This window comes from Balaenoptera acutorostrata, chromosome 9, assembly GCF_949987535.1.
Source record: "Balaenoptera acutorostrata chromosome 9, mBalAcu1.1, whole genome shotgun sequence".
Lineage (NCBI taxonomy): Eukaryota > Metazoa > Chordata > Mammalia > Artiodactyla > Balaenopteridae > Balaenoptera > Balaenoptera acutorostrata.
In genome coordinates, this window is record NC_080072.1 from 25,820,138 (window position 1) to 25,838,631 (window position 18,494).

Consider the following 18,494-nt stretch of genomic DNA (forward strand, 5'->3'; position numbering starts at 1 on the left):
CTGGCAAAGAGTACCCAAATTTGCTGAATGAAGCGTTAGTTTACTGACTTAATACAGTGGCTCCCTAATAAAAACACCATACTTAAAGAAAACCAGTATTACAAGTTAAGAACACAACACTAAAAATCGTCTTTACTAAATCAGGTGGTCTTTCACTACTTACAAACTTAAGGAGCCAGTCTTCTGCATGGGACTGGATTAGGCTTCAGAACAGCTGTTAAAGTAAGGTACTGAAATCCCAATTGAGAAGAATGTAGTAGTCTAACAAGTAAGGCAAGGCTACCAGAGATTTAAATTTTTTCCTCTCCTCTCACAAGTAGCACTTCTTCACTTAGAGCTTTGCTTGATGGTATAAACAACTAAAGCAAACTTCACTCAAGGACAATAAGGTATCAGGTTTTAATATAATTTAATCTAATGTAATTTAAAACATTCACTAGTCTTTACCAGTAGTTTTGTAGAATTCAAAATGGGAAAGGGTATAGAGATGAGGCTTAACAAATTACTTTCATATTCCTGAGGGGTCTCCCTCCCCATTAACTCTTTAGAAGGGATAAGCTCAAGGGCAATACTGATTCTTTTGGTATAACTTATAGTCAGTAAAACTTCAGAGTTCTTAATAAGAACTCAAGTGGGATGGGGATTCAGAAGCTTAAAGATGAAATGAAGGGTTTTAACTCTGTGCTTACCTGTATCCCATTTCCCCTAATAAGATATATTACTGAAAATATAATGAACAATACAAATTTCCTAAGACACTTAGGAGGCTGACTACTCAACTACCTTCTACATTTTATGAACTGCTTGTCGACAGAGCATCTCAGTTCATTAGCCTTCTGAGAATAAACACACGTTCTCATGTCTCTAAGTGAAGTCTCCCACATAACAGAGTCATATACATAGGAGACAAAAGAACTGCAGAAGCTAACTGATTAAAAATATTTAACGGATTTCGTTTTAATATCAAGATACGATGATCAGAAAAACTTTCATATTCTTTAGGGATATTAGGATATGAAAAAAAAATGCCCTAACGAAGGTAATCAATGACATTCTACCTTAAAGCTTTAAAATAGAAGTCTCATTGTCCACATGAGATGACTGATACTGTGCATTTACTTGAAAGTACTTTATATATGGCGTCTTGCTATACCAAGAAGCTACAGTGCCACGTGTGACAATCATTTTCTTTCAACTCTGCTAGAATATGCATTTGCCCAAACAAGGCCTTCTGCAGGTAGGACAAGTATTCACATATTATACAGAACACCTAGTACCAAGACTCAGATCTTAATGGGACTTTTTAAAAAGTTCTCTGCCCCATAATGAGGCACTGCTTTAAAAAATATAGTCTGAATTGAGGCATAAAAGCTTTAGACTACAATGGTAGAATGCCAAAATAAAAAAAGAAAAAAAAAGCATAGTATCTCAAAAGGAACAAACGATTCTTTTAAAAACATACATAGAAATAATCAAACTACTAACACCTTTACATATTCACAGCATCTGCACTAATGCATAGACATTTGAAACCTAGAAAGCATTTCTCCTCCATCCCATCTCTGAACTGATTCATAGAGATCACTATATAAATAACTTGCTTACTTCAATTTTGATTTTAAATTTCATGAAATTATTTTCTACACAGATAGCAAATTTAGTTGTATATATAGAAGGATTGTAAGCATACATCATCTATAGGGATTACCCAGTAAATCACAAATATTTTATCTATCCCCCTAAAATACAGCAAACATATGGTTGTGGTACACCCCAGGCAGATGTCATTTAAAGCACACAAGGGGAGGTGCTAGCAGAAGAAATACTTATTTGTAAAAGTAAACAGATAACCCTTCCAATATGATGTACCACAACCACACATGAGAAAAGAACTTTTTTATTTTAAAATAAACATTGAAGTTCCCCCCCGCTTCCCCACCACCCTACAAATCTTCTGAATGTGGAATGTTCAATAGCCTAACCATTTTAGTAGGTTACAAAACCAGCAAAAACTCCAGTTGTCTAATGATGAACGTTTGAGAATGGTTTTGTGGGGTTTTTTGTTTTTCTTTTTTTAAAAAGTAGCTGAGCACCTACTGGAAAAATTCCTTGGCTAAAGGCTGAAAACTAAATTCAATTTCTGCACAGAAAATACCATTAACTTAGTAGCCTTTGCTTAATAGGTGGGATTAATTCTCCATGAAGTCCAAGTGGGATACAACAAGCAGCATTAAGTTCATAGGCACACAGAACTAGTGCTCCAACTGCTAGCACAAATTTCAACATAGTACATAAATTACTAAACTGTCCTCTTCATCAAACTTGGGACTCTCCCTATACATCTATGGGAAGGAATCACCACTTTGAATACAAATACCTCCATGAGAAATGGATAATTCAATTAGGGTTAGACAAAAGATAAGTGCAAGTACTATAGAAATAGCTGCTGGAGATAACCATAAAATTTGGAACACTAACTGCATGGGGTGAACCACATAAGCTGCTAGCTGTTGAACACCAGTGTTTCAAGATACAACTTTTACAAACATGTTTTATTTGTTTGCTTATACCATCAGAACTGAAACTACTGACTGTCATTTCCCTAAAATAGGGAAATCAATCTAAAACACATACTGGTGCTTTTCAAAAGATAGCAATTTAAAAGGGTGGTAGCAGCAGGCATTTGATATCTTTTTCTTTTAAAAACTTTCAGGCTGCAGGAAAAACATGTGACCAAGGTTGTTATGATTATCCATTAGAGATTTTCATCAGTACCTGTACCAATTTAGGTGACAATACAGCAAGATCCAAGGATTAGTGACAGACAATGTACATCATAAGGAATGATATATAGTACCAATCCTTACAAAAGTCATTGTCAAACTGTTAAGTGTTCAGAAAGGTATCTAAATATTTCACATTAAGTACAGAAGCGGCCATCCAGATTATATCCCTTATTTGTTGCATATTTTTCAAAAAGTGCCAATCAAAGCCTAATTTTGCATTTTGGCTTTGTCTTATACAGTATCAGCTGTTAAAAAGCAATTTACATGTGTTTTTATCCACAGTCGTCTGGCCAGAGAATGAACAGTGCTGTGTCAAACCCTAAGGCTGGTAGCCAGCCTTATATGTGTGATTAAGGACCCATGCATAATTTGGTATGCATCTAAATGTTCAGTGCTCCAATTTAACTGGAAAAGCTGTGAAATGCAGTTGTTATGCCAAACCACACTCCACTCCTTCCATCTTCCTTTCAAGGGAAATATTTTTAGTCTTGTCAATTACCACTGAATAATAGGGCTGATTTGTAGATTTTATCCAAAGTCAAGTCAATCTTGCTTTTTCCAAGCCACTTAAAATAACTATGGAGATACCACCCCGTTAAAGTATATGATGTTTTACTCCTAAGCAAGGGTGAGGAATCTGAGTATCATGTGCAAGACTCAAGATGACGTTTAGGACAGAACATGCAGAGTAAAACTGGTTTCCTTCCATATCCAGGTAATATAAAGCTGACAATTGTAGTCCTGTCTTTATGGGATGAAAACAGTCCCTTTACAATAAGTTTCCTGAAAGGGAGAACAAATAGATAATAACTCTTCTGGTAACATATTATGGTACACTGGCCAGTGTGTTTTTGGCGATTAAACATAATCCTGTGAATCAGATTAATTCACTTGCTGAGTGTTCATTTGCGGCATCCCTCTGTTGGGTCTTGGGGGCCCTCCACGACCTAGAAGACAAAAATGGCATTTGGTTTTTCTTTCAAATATTATTTATTTTGCCTTCAAGCAGATTTTCATCTGAAGTCAAGAAGCATGTGGGCAGCTTGTCACCACATTATTAGGTTTAAGAGGTCAATTCTTCAGTGTTCAAGTTTCACCTGTCCTGGAAGTTGTCATGCGTAAATTTGCTCATGTTCTCTAGCTAAAAGAAGAGTAGAGCTAATGGAGTATTCCACCAGTACTCATTCATTCATTCATTCAACAAGTATTTATTGAGTGCCTACTATGTGCCAGGCACTGTCATCAGGCGTTGGAAATAGATACAGCAGTGAAGACAGACAAGGTACCTGCTCTCATGGAGCTTACATTCTAGTGTACACTCTAGCTTACATTTCAGTAAGTAAGTAACATCATACTATCAAAATTAATAAAAGCACCAGAATGAAAAACAGACCTTATTACCTAAACTGTTAAAAAGAAACTACATAACATTCAAAATTGTATAATGACTTGTAACAGATAAAGTAACTTTTTACATGCTGTTAAAACAGATTTTTAGCTACCAGTCAACTCAACTTTCATAGAATATGCTACAAGGTGAGAAAGAAGAACATAACCCACATTCACATGCAAATATCCTTTGATACTTCAAGTCAGTAATTCTCAAGTGATCCATAATTTAAAAAAAAAAAATGCACCTTTTTTGCTGGCCAGTTGCTACTAGCATTGAAATCAAAGTACTTTGTAATTCCTCCTTAACATACATTTTATACATGTTATGGCCAATATCTAGAGGAAATCTATTCAATTTTACTTCCCTCCAATCAGAGAACCATTTAGAACTTCAGATCATATGAAACGATACCTCTAATTGTTAGATTGACTTCCTACCCAAATAGTAAGTAGTTTTCCTATGGTAATAGACAAAAACCAAAAACTCTTAAAACCTATAATTTTTAAGTATAGCTCTGTAAGTTAGTTAGGATTTTGGAGGTTTTGTTTCAAAGTCAGAAATAATTTGACATTTATATCACTAATAATGGTCCAAAAGGCATTGAAATTTCAATTAGTTCTATTACTTCTAAATGGTTCTCTAAATGTAACTATGGCTTATCCGGCCATTAAAGGGTTTCTGGCCCTAAAATATAATATGCATGTTTCAAAAATGAAAGAGGAATAATAAATTTATATAAATGTTTAATCTCATTCCAAAAATGTCTTACAAAAATGTTTTGGTAAGTACTTCCTAAAAACATTTAGCAGGTTTTAGGACCTGAAAAATAATTTGCAGTTGGAAAAACACTTTTTCTGAGGAGGAGAAATGTTCTAGTTTTCAAGACAGTTTATATAGTAACAGGGAAAGTCATTCAAAAAATTAAATTTGGGTTCAAGATAAGTTTTAGAAACAGAGCATTTCATTTAATCCCTAGCAACAAGTCTGGAAATGATAAATGTATTCCTAACATGTAACCTACATGCAGACTATGAACAGCTCTTCCAAGGCCAGAACAGAAGCTCCACTTAGGAGCTAGGATCACCACCACAAAATATTACCTCGTGGGGCTCCCCGTGGTCCACTCTGCCCAGAGCCTCGCTTGAAGTTCTGCTGATATCCATCCTAAAAGACAAGCTAGTTAGTACTGAAGAAAAGGCAATTTTCTAATGCTTGCCCATCTATCTCTATTCTTACAGTCTAACACTTATAGAATACAGAATTCTTATTCTTTTAGACGTTTAAATATAGCATTACTACAAGTTATTCTTTAATCGTACTTCTATTCTCAAGATCAATGAGATATATTTCTCAGCTCTTAAAAATCACTGTTTTTACCAGCCTCTATTAAATGAATACCTATATTGAGTGCTAAGAAAAGCAAAAGTCATCACATTCTCCACAAGGAAGTATCTTGTACAAGGTACAAAATTAGCCCCAAATTACTTAGCTGCTCAAGTGCATCAAGCAACTACATTAGTCCCTTTCATCGGGGTATTTAGGTCAGGTTTGTGTTTTATAACAATTTTACCTACCCGCTGATAGCCAGAGTAGTCCCGGGGAGCACTGAACTGAGACTGTGTATATCCACTGTTTGGAGTGTTAGAGAATGAAGCGCGGTAACCATCATATCCTCCTAAAATTTAGGACAAGAATAAAAAACAACTTTCTTATCTTCAAAGGGAATTTTTACTTTCTCATTACTGACCAAGGGAAAAACTGAAAAACTGTAAGCTATGCTAGTTATTCAAACTAATTTCTTATCCTGATCCAATCTGTTTATACATTAACTGCCTTAGATGAAATTTTCACCCATCCATGCACATACACACAAAAAAATAACAAAGAATCTCCATAAGGTCTGACAGTTTATAGAAAGCAATATCCCCTACAGGACAGTGGTAGACATGGGTTTAATACATACAAAAAAACTCAGTCCCAATTTTGCCAATTTAAATGACGGTATCAACACATACTAAAAATGTTTATGTTGTACATAAGAAGCTAATGCAGAGAGGTACATATTTTTCCTAAAAATCATATGACATATTTCTATATATTATGCAAGTCAGAAAAGAACATGAACTTGCTTTCTGGGGTCTTTTTGTTTTTGTTTTTACCTCTGAATCCATTAGCAGGTCCCCTGTATCCATTCATCAAGCCTCTAGCACCACGGGAGCCTCCACGAGACACACCACGACTGTTGTAATAGGGCTGACTGCTACGTGGAAATCCAGTGTTCTGCTGGGGAGGCTGCTGGTGGTTACCAGTCACTTGATGGGTCTGGTCCTGGGAACCATGGTAAGTGCCAACCACTATAAAAGAAAAACATACATACATACATATGTATATACACACACAGATATACACACACACACACAGGTCATTACAATTTGTCTGATTTCCTACATGCTTTCTGGTTTAAGAAATGTCTTACACAGTTTCCTCAAAGTTTAATTCTGTCTTTAAATTTTCATATTAATACGGAAAACTACACATTAATGAAGTCCCTGTCTTTCTCCTGTATTACACTAAAGGCAATAAAATTCTCCAACAAATTCCAAACCTTTGAAAGTGCACATTGTGTGAGAGCACACGATTCTATCCTTCCAAATGACTTGAAAGGCTATATTATTAAACATCTTCTGAGAGGCATCTGCTTATAGCACAAGAGACCCGCAACAGTCAAAAGATCTTACGTACTGAAACACTTACCATCTTGTACCATTTAATTATTTCATTATAAAGCTCCTACTGGTAGTTTTCTTATTCTTTTAAATTTTCCTTGATGCTTATTAAAACATACAAAAACATACTCTCCCATAGCTAAGCAGCTATATGCTAGAATACTCAATTACAAAGATAAATCAGCAGAGGCCTTCAACTTACACCCCGCCCTAATACTTGAGTACATTTCAAGTACTTTTAAAGCGCAGCCAATTTAGAAGAGAGTTAAATGGTACTCACACTGGCACTCAACCCCCTGGAGTGAAGGGAAGGTTCTAGAAGGTCCACACTATCTTATACCCCTCCTCCTTCCACAATGGGGAGAAGTCTAAAATCTAGAAACCTTCAAAAATGAAATACCAAGGTACATTTCAGGTATTACCCCAATGTTCATAATTTACAGGGAAGAAAAAACAGTGCTAACAGTATCTTTGGGAGGTGAGGAAGGTACAGACCAAAGGAAGGCCCACATCCCAGGAACAAAAACAGTCAGCAGCCTCTAGTCAGCCCAGATCTCCCGTGTTTGGGCAGAGAGAAAAGGTGATGTGAGTCTTGAAAATATTTAGCTGAGCTATTTTATAACCTCAAGAAACCCACATTTATTAGTTCTTAGAATGATATTTTGCAATGAAAAAGCTAGAGAATACCTAGGAACAGAAGGGGTCATGGCTCCTTTTTGAACTATGTAATGGACCAGATACACTATTCAGTGTGCTCTTTCTACATAAATTACCTTTTACTATATTCCCAAAATTTAAATTTATAAGCAGATATCACAAGTACCAGTAACATTTTCTATCTAAAAAGATTCATTCAGGGAACTCCCTGGTGGTCCAGTGGTTAGGACTCCGCACTTTTCACTGCAGGGGGCACGGATTCAATCCCTGGTGGGGGAACTAAGATCCCACATGCCATGTGCCATGGCCAAAAAATAATAAAAATTTTTTAAAAATAAAAATAAAAAGATTCATTCATATGCAAGTAAAAAGTAGAAGAACTGAATTTTCGACTCACTTTTTATCAATAAGAATTTTATTATGCTTTTTGGTCAAATCTCACTGCAAGAAACTCAAAGTAGAACAATTAAAGGGTGATCTTTATTTAAAAATACCAGAATTTGGGCTTCCCTGGTGGCGCAGTGGTTGAGAGTCTGCCTGCTAATGCAGGGGACACGGGTTCGAGCCCTGGTCTGGGAAGATCCCACTTAAAAAAACAAAAAAACAAAAAACAAAAAAACAAAAAACAAAAAAAAATACCAGAATTCCTATTTGAGTGCGTGTAAAGCATAAACACTAGTCCATAAAAAATAGCCAAAGATCCTTGCCAGATCCTTTTTTCATGTTGTTCCTGACTAGATACTAATTCAGATTAAAACAAAACTTCTGGAATGATGGGATACACTGCCTTGTTCAACAAATATCAGAATGCCCTCAACCTGCCAGGCCTGGTCCTAGACACAAGGGATGAGTTAGCTGCCAACACATAATCTTTGCCCATAATGAAGTTTTAATAATGGGAAATAATAAGTAAATAAAATATACATACAAGTAAAAACATCTATACTATCAGGTAATAAGTGATTAAGGAAAACACCAAGTAGGATAAATGAGTGACCAAAGTGAGCACATTACATTTGGACAAGGCAATGAAGGGAGGTCTCTGTGAGGTGATATCTGAGCATAGACGTAAAAGTCAAGAAGCAAGCCATGCAAACATCAGTGGAAGAAAAGGTTCAGGCAAAAAGAAAAGAAAGTGTAAAGGCCCTGAGAAAGGAGAGAATTTGTGTTTGTGGCTGGTATGGGCACATAAAGAAGAAAATATAGGCTATACAACAGAATCAAGGCAGGGGCCAGATCATGGATCTTATAAACCAAGGTAAAGACTTTGGATTTCTTTTCTAAATGTAATTGGCAGTCACTGGGAGGTTCTGAACAGGAGAGAGACATCTGATTTACATTTTAAAATAATCCCTCTGGCTACTGTGTGGAGAAAAGACTGGACTAAAATAAGCGTCAAGGGAGACAACTGCAATATTCCAGATAAGAGCTGATGGCTGCCTAGATCAGAGTGGTAGGGTGGAGGTGTCTGGGCAAAGCATACGGGCTGATTTGATTTTTTACTGAAAATATCTGTAAATGTTATGAAGTTAAGTTTCATAAATAATGTGTATTTTGAAATGGTAACAAAAGGTTATCTAGTCCAGTGCTTCATAGTCAATTAGTAATGTCAAGCAGAATATAAGAACAAGATAGCTTGAAATCAACTGGCACAAAGGGCCAAACTAACCAAATCAAATGATATATAGTAATTTTTAATTTCATTACACCATCTGAAAAAAAGGTAAAACAGCAAGCATGTTAGCATAATGTCTAAAGGCACCAAATATATCCGCTCCACAACCAACTTATGAATACAGGCATGCCTTGTTTTAGTGTGCTTCTCTTTTATTGCTCTTCACAGATACTGCGTTTTTTTTGTTTTGTTTTGTTTTGTTTTTACAAATTGAAGGTTTGTGGCAACCTTGTGTAGAGCAAGTTTATTAGTACCATTTTTCCAACAGCACTTGCTCACTTCGTGTCTCTGGGTCACATTCTGGTATTTCTTGCAATATTTCAAACTGTTTCATTACTGTATTTGTTATGGTGATCTGTAATCAGCGATCTTTGACATTACTACTATGACTCAGTGAGGTCGCAGAGGATGGTTAGCATTTTTTGGCAATAAAGTATTTTTTAATTAAGTCATGTACACTGTTTTTTTAGACATAATGCTAGTATTGCGCACTTAATAGGCTATAGTATAGTGTGAACAGAATTTTTATATGCACTAGGAAACCAAAAATTTCGCGTGACTCACTTTGAGATATTTGCTTTATTGCAGTGGTCTGGAACCGAACCTGCAATATCCTCAAGGTACGCCTGTACATGGCAATGAATAATTAAAGGAGCCTGAGAACAAGAAGTCCAGTTTTATCATTCAAAAACACAGATAGCATAACTACCAAATTTCTGTCAGACTGTGGTTGATTCAACCTCCCTGATTAGTGATGCTGAATACTACAGTGATATATAAGAAAAATCAATGTTGACCCAGGTCTGTCAAGAAATTAGACAATTAGAGATAGTTACTCACATCAGTCAGTCTAGTTACTCACATCAGTCAGTCCAGTAAAATTAAAGTATTAACTCCTATGATTCTTAATAGGGTTTGCTAGCTTGTTGTGGGATTCCAATTAAATCTCTTAAGAATTAAATAACCAAAGACCTTAAAAAGCTATTTATGTCTTACAAATATAAGAAATCTAAAATATCTCTATCCACATTATTATTGTGATAGGTATGACAACTGGCCAAATTATGACCTTACTTGCCAACAAGGACCTTGTTTCAACCTAGTCCACCAAATGCAGCCACACCAACTCCTTTACTGCTTAATTTTGTATAACCAACTTGCTGCCAGGTATCATGCCAGCAGGCTTCAAATAATTAGCAATTAAGAGCAAAGTTGATCACAATTTGAATAGCAAGTTTAATTCCACTAAATCACATAATGAAATAGGATAGGATATTATGAAAACTCACTAACCAAGGGAAAATGGGCATAAAGCCTCCAAAAACTGCACATAATTCACATACAGCAAATATGGGCTTGACTTTACTCAGGATCAACAATGAAAAATTCATATGGTCTACTACCAAAACAAAACCTCTTGGACACTGCCACTCAAAAGTCCAAACTCTCCTAACACTGTCAATAACTGTACTGCAAAGCAAGTAGCCAAGGAGGTGACACTGGTTTTCCTACCTGTTTGAAGCTGTTCTTGCTGAAGCTCTGTTTGTTCTACTTGGTGAGGCTGACTGGAAAAGCTCTGGTTATAACTGGTCTGGTACTGATTTTGCTGTTTTAAAGTTTCTGGTTCATTAACAGGAGGAACTGGGGCATTCATATTGAACACCTATAAGTAAATAAAGTAAATGATTAGTTCTTCCCTTTATGCTAATCATTTCCCTACTTTTAACATGGCAGATCTCAATTCTGGTTTTACCTGAAACGTAAGAAAGACCATTACAGAAGTCTCAGACATCTCTCTCTCTCTCTCTCTCATACACACACACACACACAACCCTCAGTTCATGCACCTCAATGTCGAAAATACATATATACCATATAGCACTTAAAGCAGAGTATAAATGGGGATTAAAAATCTAAAAAGACATAATCAGAAGCCTTGGAAATGCTATTATAAATGAGAAATCTTTTTAAAAGATGCAAACCCCTGATAAAATATCACTTACAGAAATTAAATCTAAGAACTTTAATTTAAATAATTATTTTATTTTTATTGATATTTTAATCAAAAATTGTATCTTAAGCATTTAACTCTGAATTTTCCTGTGAGCACTGTTTTGGCTGTATCCCATCAATCACAGTATTTTCATTATCATTATTTTCTAGAAATTCTGCAATTTAGAGATGCTTACTGAAGAACCAGGGTGAAGTATCATAATGTCCATTACTTTACTTTGAGATATACTTCAGTAAAATAAAATATTAAGCAAATAAGGCAAAGTGTAAACAGCTGTTAAATCTAGGTAATGATCTATATATATAATAGATGTTATACTAGTCTACTTTTTCCATGTTTAAAATTTTGTTAATCAAATCAAAAGGGTGAAACTACAAAACAAGAAGATGTGGGCACATAACTCCTAAGACTCAAATTTATCTCTGGGAACAGAAAAAAATGAGAGTTTGTGTTCAATTAAATATACCCTACAGTTAGGGTAGATGCAGACTCAAGCACAAAGTTAAATAAAGACTTTCTGTTGAGACTCTAGCATGAAGATAGTACACACCAGGCACTTAATGTTAGTTGAATTAATTTGCTTACCGTTTGCATGGATTGGAATGGAGCTGCATTTACATTGATTCCACTGCTATGTAAAGGTTTGCTCGTCCCAGCCTGGAACACCTGAGGCTGAGAAGCAGCAGGAAGGGATGATGATGCTGTAGTCTGGTCTGCATTTAAAGAGATTGTTGCCTAAACACAAAGTGAATAATCACACTTTAGTGGTAAACTAAGCCAAGTCTACTACCCATAGGTATGTTAACAAGCTCAACTATTTTATGAAACAAAAATACTACAGTGCATGCATTGGGGCCAAAACGAAGAGACACTATAGTAACAGTTATTTACCTCCACCCAATTCATGTATAATTGCCTCATCAAGTTTACATGACCTGGTAAAAGAACTTGCCTGAATCTGGTCAATTGGTTCCTTTTGTGGTCGTTGCTCGGTAGCATGAGAAGGCTGGTACAAGGGTTGAGATGCTGTATATCCCTCACTTGTGGATGAAACCAAAGGAACCTACAAAGAAGTAAAGAAATCAAAGCTTCATTCTGTTATAAACCACCTTTAATACATACAGGGCTAAGAAATAGATACGATAAAGAGACTATAAAACCTAACAACTGCAAAAATATATATATTATTAAAGCTCAAAGTTAAATAAACCCTAGTCCAGTTATGAAGCTCCCCACAATCGTAGATACCATCTACACTAAATTTTTAAAAAATTATGAAATCTAAAATATTTCTCAAATTCTCAGTTCAACATTAAAAACCTTCTTCCTTCATTATAATTATAAAACACAAGGATTAACAAAAAAATTTTTTTAGTTCATCAAAAGAAAAAATAAATGTAAAGATGGAAATAAAGGCTGATAGCTACCCATGCCACACTTAAGACACTTATCAAATTCCTACCTGGTTTTCATAAGCTAACTAAGAAAGAGACCCAGGAAGTGATTAAAAACAAAAACCTGCAAAAATATTCCTATCACTCTTACCTGTGTAGCTTCTGGTTGTACAGAAACTTGATTAGGTTGAGCAAGTCTAGATTCAGAATGAACTGCAAAATTGATCAAAAAATACTGTCATACAAAATCAAATTTCTTCAGAGATGTCTAAATACCTTTACTTGCTCTTTAAAGTCATTTTTCTATAGCCAAATCCTATATAAACTTTTTAGCAATCATGAAAATAAATGGGGAAGTATAGGCAGGATTTTAGCTTTCAAGCGAGCATTTTCGATTAATTGATAGTCATTGTAAGTCAACTGTCACAATGGCCTTCACTTTGTTTTGCAAAGTGTTAGTGAGACAGTACTAATGAAGAGGTATAGAGCAGAATGGTAAGAATCAATGCTAACGTTACCCACGAACAGCCTTTTAAAGCAGTAACCATAAAGTAGCATTACTCTTACTCAAAACTTTTAGATAATATTCAGTAACATTTTAATATTATCAACTTTCAATATAATTTCAAATGTTTCCACTGGAAAAAATAAAAACATACCTTTAAAAAGCCTATATTCAATTCAATGTGCATATTATTGCCAACCCTCACCACCCTTCCACTACTCTCCCAAATCACCGTTAGACAGATAATCAAAAATACAGTATTTTTCGTTAGCCATTTGGAAATCATCCGTTTTCACTGGAGAGTCTAGTGAACTCAGCCTTACCTGAACATCTAAACAGCTTTACAGGTTACATCAGTGCTGCATGTGTTGACTGGCGCAGCTAAGAAAACTATGTATTTTCTTCCTCTGGCAGAGCTCAAAAAATGAACACTGATCTGTTTTCTAACTCTTGGTAGAGATATGAGCTCCCTTTACTTTAGAGAAATCCTAACTACCTTAACCATATTGACTGTGTTCATTAAACATGCTATTACCAGCAACTCCTTTTATGACACTTAAGATTAACAACATTAAATGTGTTACTTTACATGGTTCAACTTTTATGCCCTTAATGCTGACATGCTGTAGGAAAAAAACAAGACTCAAAATTACTAATAGTCCTAAAGAGATGCTCCACTTAAGCTGATACAAAGGCACCAACCGTATTTAGTATGCTGCTGTTTCAAATAATGGTGTAAGACTAGTAAGAGTTTGAAACTTACTATCTCTTCCACTTTCCTCTTGAGCATTCCCTTACCCACTCCATTAGTGCATCTCATTTTTTATTTAAGTAATAAAATGTTCAGAAATTCTCCTAAAAAGCTGCAATCATCCTTCAGAGAAAGACACCTGTTAATACTAGATTTATTCTTAGATTAATTTTGAAATTTAAATAGCCAAGCAAAATTTCATTTATACACAAAAACAAGCAAAACAGGTCTACAGTTTTACAAGTCAGAAGTTGTTACTAATGGGGCAAGGAGAGAGGTAACTACTGACTAAAAGGGAACACAAGTAGGCTTCTGGGGTACTGGTAAAGTTCCACTTTTGGGTGCTGGCGTGTTCAAGTTTGTGAAATCTCACTGTGCTATAAATTTGCATGTACTTTTCTGTATGTCTGTACGCCAATAAGGTTACAAAAAAAAAAAATCCACCACCACCAACGATGGAACTACAGTTATTATTCATATTACAGGAAAAAACAGTAACATTTCTCATCGAATTAAAAGATAGAGACTTCCCTCGTGGTCCAGTGGGTAGGACTCCACGCTCCCAATGCAGGGGGCCCAGGTTCGGTCCCTGGTCGGGGAGCTGGATCCCGCACACATGCCGCAACTGGGAGTCCGCATGCCGCAACTAAGAAGCCCGCATGCCACAACTAAAAAAAAACAAAGGATCCCGCATGCCACAGCGAAGATCCCGTGTGCCACAACTAAGACCCGGCGCAGCCAAAGTTAACAAATAAATAAATAAATAAATAAATATTTTAAAATAAAAGATACAAGATCTAAAAGTTAAGCATTAAAAAGAAAAAAATTAATTTTCATAAACTTTACAAAAACTGAAAGCATTGGCTCTATACTTTATTTCTCACATAAACATGTATCATTACTAACCTGGAGGGCAAACCAGCTGGGGTATGTCCATGTTCTGTGCTGGATTCATAGGCTGTGCAGATACAATGGCAGGATCAAGGGTCTGGTTTTCAAAATCCAGCATTGAATCCTATAAGTTTAGGTAGAATATAATGGAATTAAGTTAAATAATGTAAACACTTTACCCTTCTGTCATAGTGTTTGACTAAACTGCACCTACCTGTATGAAATTATAGGGCCCCTGCATTTGCGCCATAAGGTCCTGTACTCGCTGTCTTCTCACAAGGGGATCTGCCTGAGCCACTGGGGTCAAAGAGTGGGGCTCTGGTACTGAAGGAGATGCAGCCTGAGGTTGCTGCTGGAGTGAATTTACCACCTAAAGTGGGAGAGAAGGAGAGGGGACCAGGTTGGTAGAATGACAAGAGCTCCACTCATTATCATCATGACTGGTCCCCAAATTACATATGCCACCTACACTGTAAACAGAATAGCAGACTTGAATGTATTCAACATGACCAAATTATGCCAAATTTAACATTCTGATCAATGCTATCACTTCTACAGCGTTCCCAATTCCAAAGGGTCACCATGTAGCATTTCAGATTTACCTTGTAAACTGCTTTCAAGAAAGACTACCTGTGATAACTTCCTAAAATCATGTGTTCTGCTTAAACTGTTAAGCCTTCTATATTAAGCAAACCTATATATCTATATCAAATATATATCTATCTCGGTACCTGATATATAATGAGCATTCAAGAAATGTTAGCTGGAGATTAACCAAGATGGCGGAGTAGAAGGACGTGCTCTCACTCCCTCTTGCGAGAGCACCAGAATCACAACTGGCTGCTGGACAATCATTGACAGGAAGACCCTGGACTTCACCAAGGAGGACACCCCACGTCCAAGGACAGAGGAGAAGCCACAGTGAGACGCAACAGGGAGGGAACCCAGCCCCACCCATCAACAGTCAAGTGGATTAAGGTTTTACTGAGCTCTGACCGCCACAGCAACAGTCAGCTCTACCCACCACCAGAGCCTCCCATCAAGCCTCTTAGATAGCCTCAACCACCAGAGGGCAGACAACAGAAGCAAGAAAAACTACAATCCTGCAGCCTGTGGACCAAAAACCACAGTTACAGAAAGACAGAGAAGATGAAAAGGCAGAGGGCTATGTACCAGATGAAGGAACAAGAAAAAACCCCAGAAAAACAACTAAATGAAGTGGAGATAGGCAACCTTCCAGAAAAAGAATTCAGAATAATGATAGTGAAGATGATCCAGGACCTCGGAATAAGAATGGAGGCAAAGATTGAGAAGATGCAAGAAATGATTAACAAAGACCTAGAAGAATTAAAGAACAAACAAACAGAGATGACCAATACAATAACTGAAATGAAAACTACACTAGAAGGAATCAATAGCAGAATAACTGAGGCAGAAGAACGGATAAGTGACCTGGAAGACAGAATGGTGGAATTCACTGCTGCGGAACAGACTAAAGAAAAAAGAATAAAAAGAAATGAAGACAGCCTAAGAGACCTCTGGGACAACATTAAACGCAACAACATTCGCATTATAGGGGTCCCAGAAGGAGAAGAGAGAGAGAAAGGACCAGAGAAAATATTTGAAGAGATTATAATCGAAAACTTCCCTAACATGGGAAAGGAAATAGCCACCCAAGTCCAGGAAGCGCAGAGAGTCCCATACAGAATAAACCCAAGGAGAAACACGCCGAGACACATAGTAATCAAAGTGGCAAAAATTAAAGACAAAGAAAAATTATTGAAAGCAGCAAGGGAAAAACGACAAATAACATACAAGGGAACCCCCATAAGGTTAACAGCTGATTTCTCAGCAGAAACTCTGCAAGCCAGAAGGGAGTGGCATGAAATACTTAAAGTGATGAAAGGGAAGAACCTACAACCAAGATTACTCTACCCGGCAAGGATCTCATTTAGATTTGATGGAGAAATCAAAAGCTTTACAGACAAGCAAAAGCTACGAGAATTCAGCACCACCAAACCAGCTCTACAACAAATGCTAAAGGAACTTCTCTAAGTGGGAAACACAAGAGAAGAAAAGGACCTACAAAAACAAACCCAAAACAATTAAGAAAATGGTCATAGGAACATACATATCGATAATTACCTTAAACGTGAATGGATTAAATGCCCCAACCAAAAGACATAGACTGGCTGAATGGATACAAAAACAAGACCCATATATATGCTGTCTACAAGAGACCCACTTCAGACCTAGGGACACATACAGACTGAAAGTGAGGGGATGGAAAAAGATATTCCATGCAAATGGAAATCAAAAGAAAGCTGGAGTAGCTATACTCATATCAGATAAAATAGACTTTAAAATAAAGAATGTTACAAGAGACAAGGAAGGACACTACATAATGATCCAGGGATCAATCCAAGAAGAAGATATAACAATTATAAATATATATGCACCCAACATAGGAGCACCTCAATACATAAGGCAACTGCTAACAGCTATAAAAGAGGAAATCGACAGTAACACAATAATAGTGGGGGACTTTAACACCTCACTTACACCAATGGACAGATCATCCAAAATGAAAATAAATAAGGAAACAGAAGCTTTAAATGACACAATAGACCAGATAGATTTAATTGATATATATAGGACATTCCATCCAAAAACGGCAGATTACACGTTCTTCTCAAGTGCACACGGAACATTCTCCAGGATAGATCACATCTTGGGTCACAAATCAAGCCTCAGTAAATTTAAGAAAATTGAAATCATATCAAGCATCTTTTCTGACCACAACGCTATGAGATTAGAAATGAATTACAGGGAAAAAAACGTAAAAAAGACAAACACATGGAGGCTAAACAATACGTTACTAAATAACCAAGAGATCACTGAAGAAATCAAACAGGAAATAAAAAAATACCTAGAGACAAATGACAATGAAAACACGACGACCCAAAACCTATGGGATGCAGCAAAAGCGGTTCTAAGAGGGAAGTTTATAGCTATACAAGCCTACCTAAAGAAACAAGAAAAATCTCAAGTAAACAATCTAACTTTACACCTAAAGAAACTAGAGAAAGAAGAACAAACAAAACCCAAAGTTAGCAGAAGGAAAGAAATCATAAAGATCAGAGCAGAAATAAATGAAATAGAAACAAAGAAAACAATAGCAAAGATCAATAAAACTAAAAGTTGGTTCTTTGAGAAGATAAACAAAATTGATAAGCCATTAGCCAGACTCATCAAGAAAAAGAGGGAGAGGACTCAAATCAATAAAATCAGAAATGAAAAAGGAGAAGTTACAACAGACACCGCAGAAATACAAAACATCCTAAGAGACTACTACAAGCAACTTTATGCCAATAAAATGGACAACCTGGAAGAAATGGACAAATTCTTAGAAAGGTATAACCTTCCAAGACTGAACCAGGAAGAAACAGAAAATATCAACAGACCAATCACAAGTAATGAAATTGAAACTGTGATTAAAAATCTTCCAACAAACAAAAGTCCAGGACCAGATGGCTTCACAGGTGAATTCTATCAAACATTTAGAGAAGAGCTAACACCCATCCTTCTCAAACTCTTCCAAAAAATTGCAGAGGAAGGAACTCTCCCAAACTCATTCTATGAGGCCACCATCACCCTGATACCAAAACCAGACAAAGACACTACAAAAAAAGAAAATTACAG

At 36.3% G+C, this 18,494-nt stretch overlaps 1 protein-coding gene across 1 annotated transcript in view; it reads right to left on the bottom strand.

Moving 5' to 3' along the window:
• Positions 1-392: 392 nt before the first annotated feature.
• CAPRIN1 (cell cycle associated protein 1) overlaps positions 393-18,494 on the bottom strand; it is a 43,902-nt gene continuing 25,800 nt past the window's right edge. The window contains exons 10-19 of the mRNA XM_057553753.1: positions 15,007-15,162; positions 14,808-14,916; positions 12,797-12,858; positions 12,204-12,314; positions 11,837-11,986; positions 10,750-10,900; positions 6,339-6,533; positions 5,754-5,854; positions 5,280-5,343; positions 393-3,733 (exon numbers count right to left, since the gene is read on the bottom strand). Coding sequence (XP_057409736.1) covers positions 3,669-3,733; positions 5,280-5,343; positions 5,754-5,854; positions 6,339-6,533; positions 10,750-10,900; positions 11,837-11,986; positions 12,204-12,314; positions 12,797-12,858; positions 14,808-14,916; positions 15,007-15,162 — 1,164 coding nt within the window. The 3' untranslated portion in view covers positions 393-3,668. The remainder of the gene's footprint in view (positions 3,734-5,279; positions 5,344-5,753; positions 5,855-6,338; positions 6,534-10,749; positions 10,901-11,836; positions 11,987-12,203; positions 12,315-12,796; positions 12,859-14,807; positions 14,917-15,006; positions 15,163-18,494) is intronic.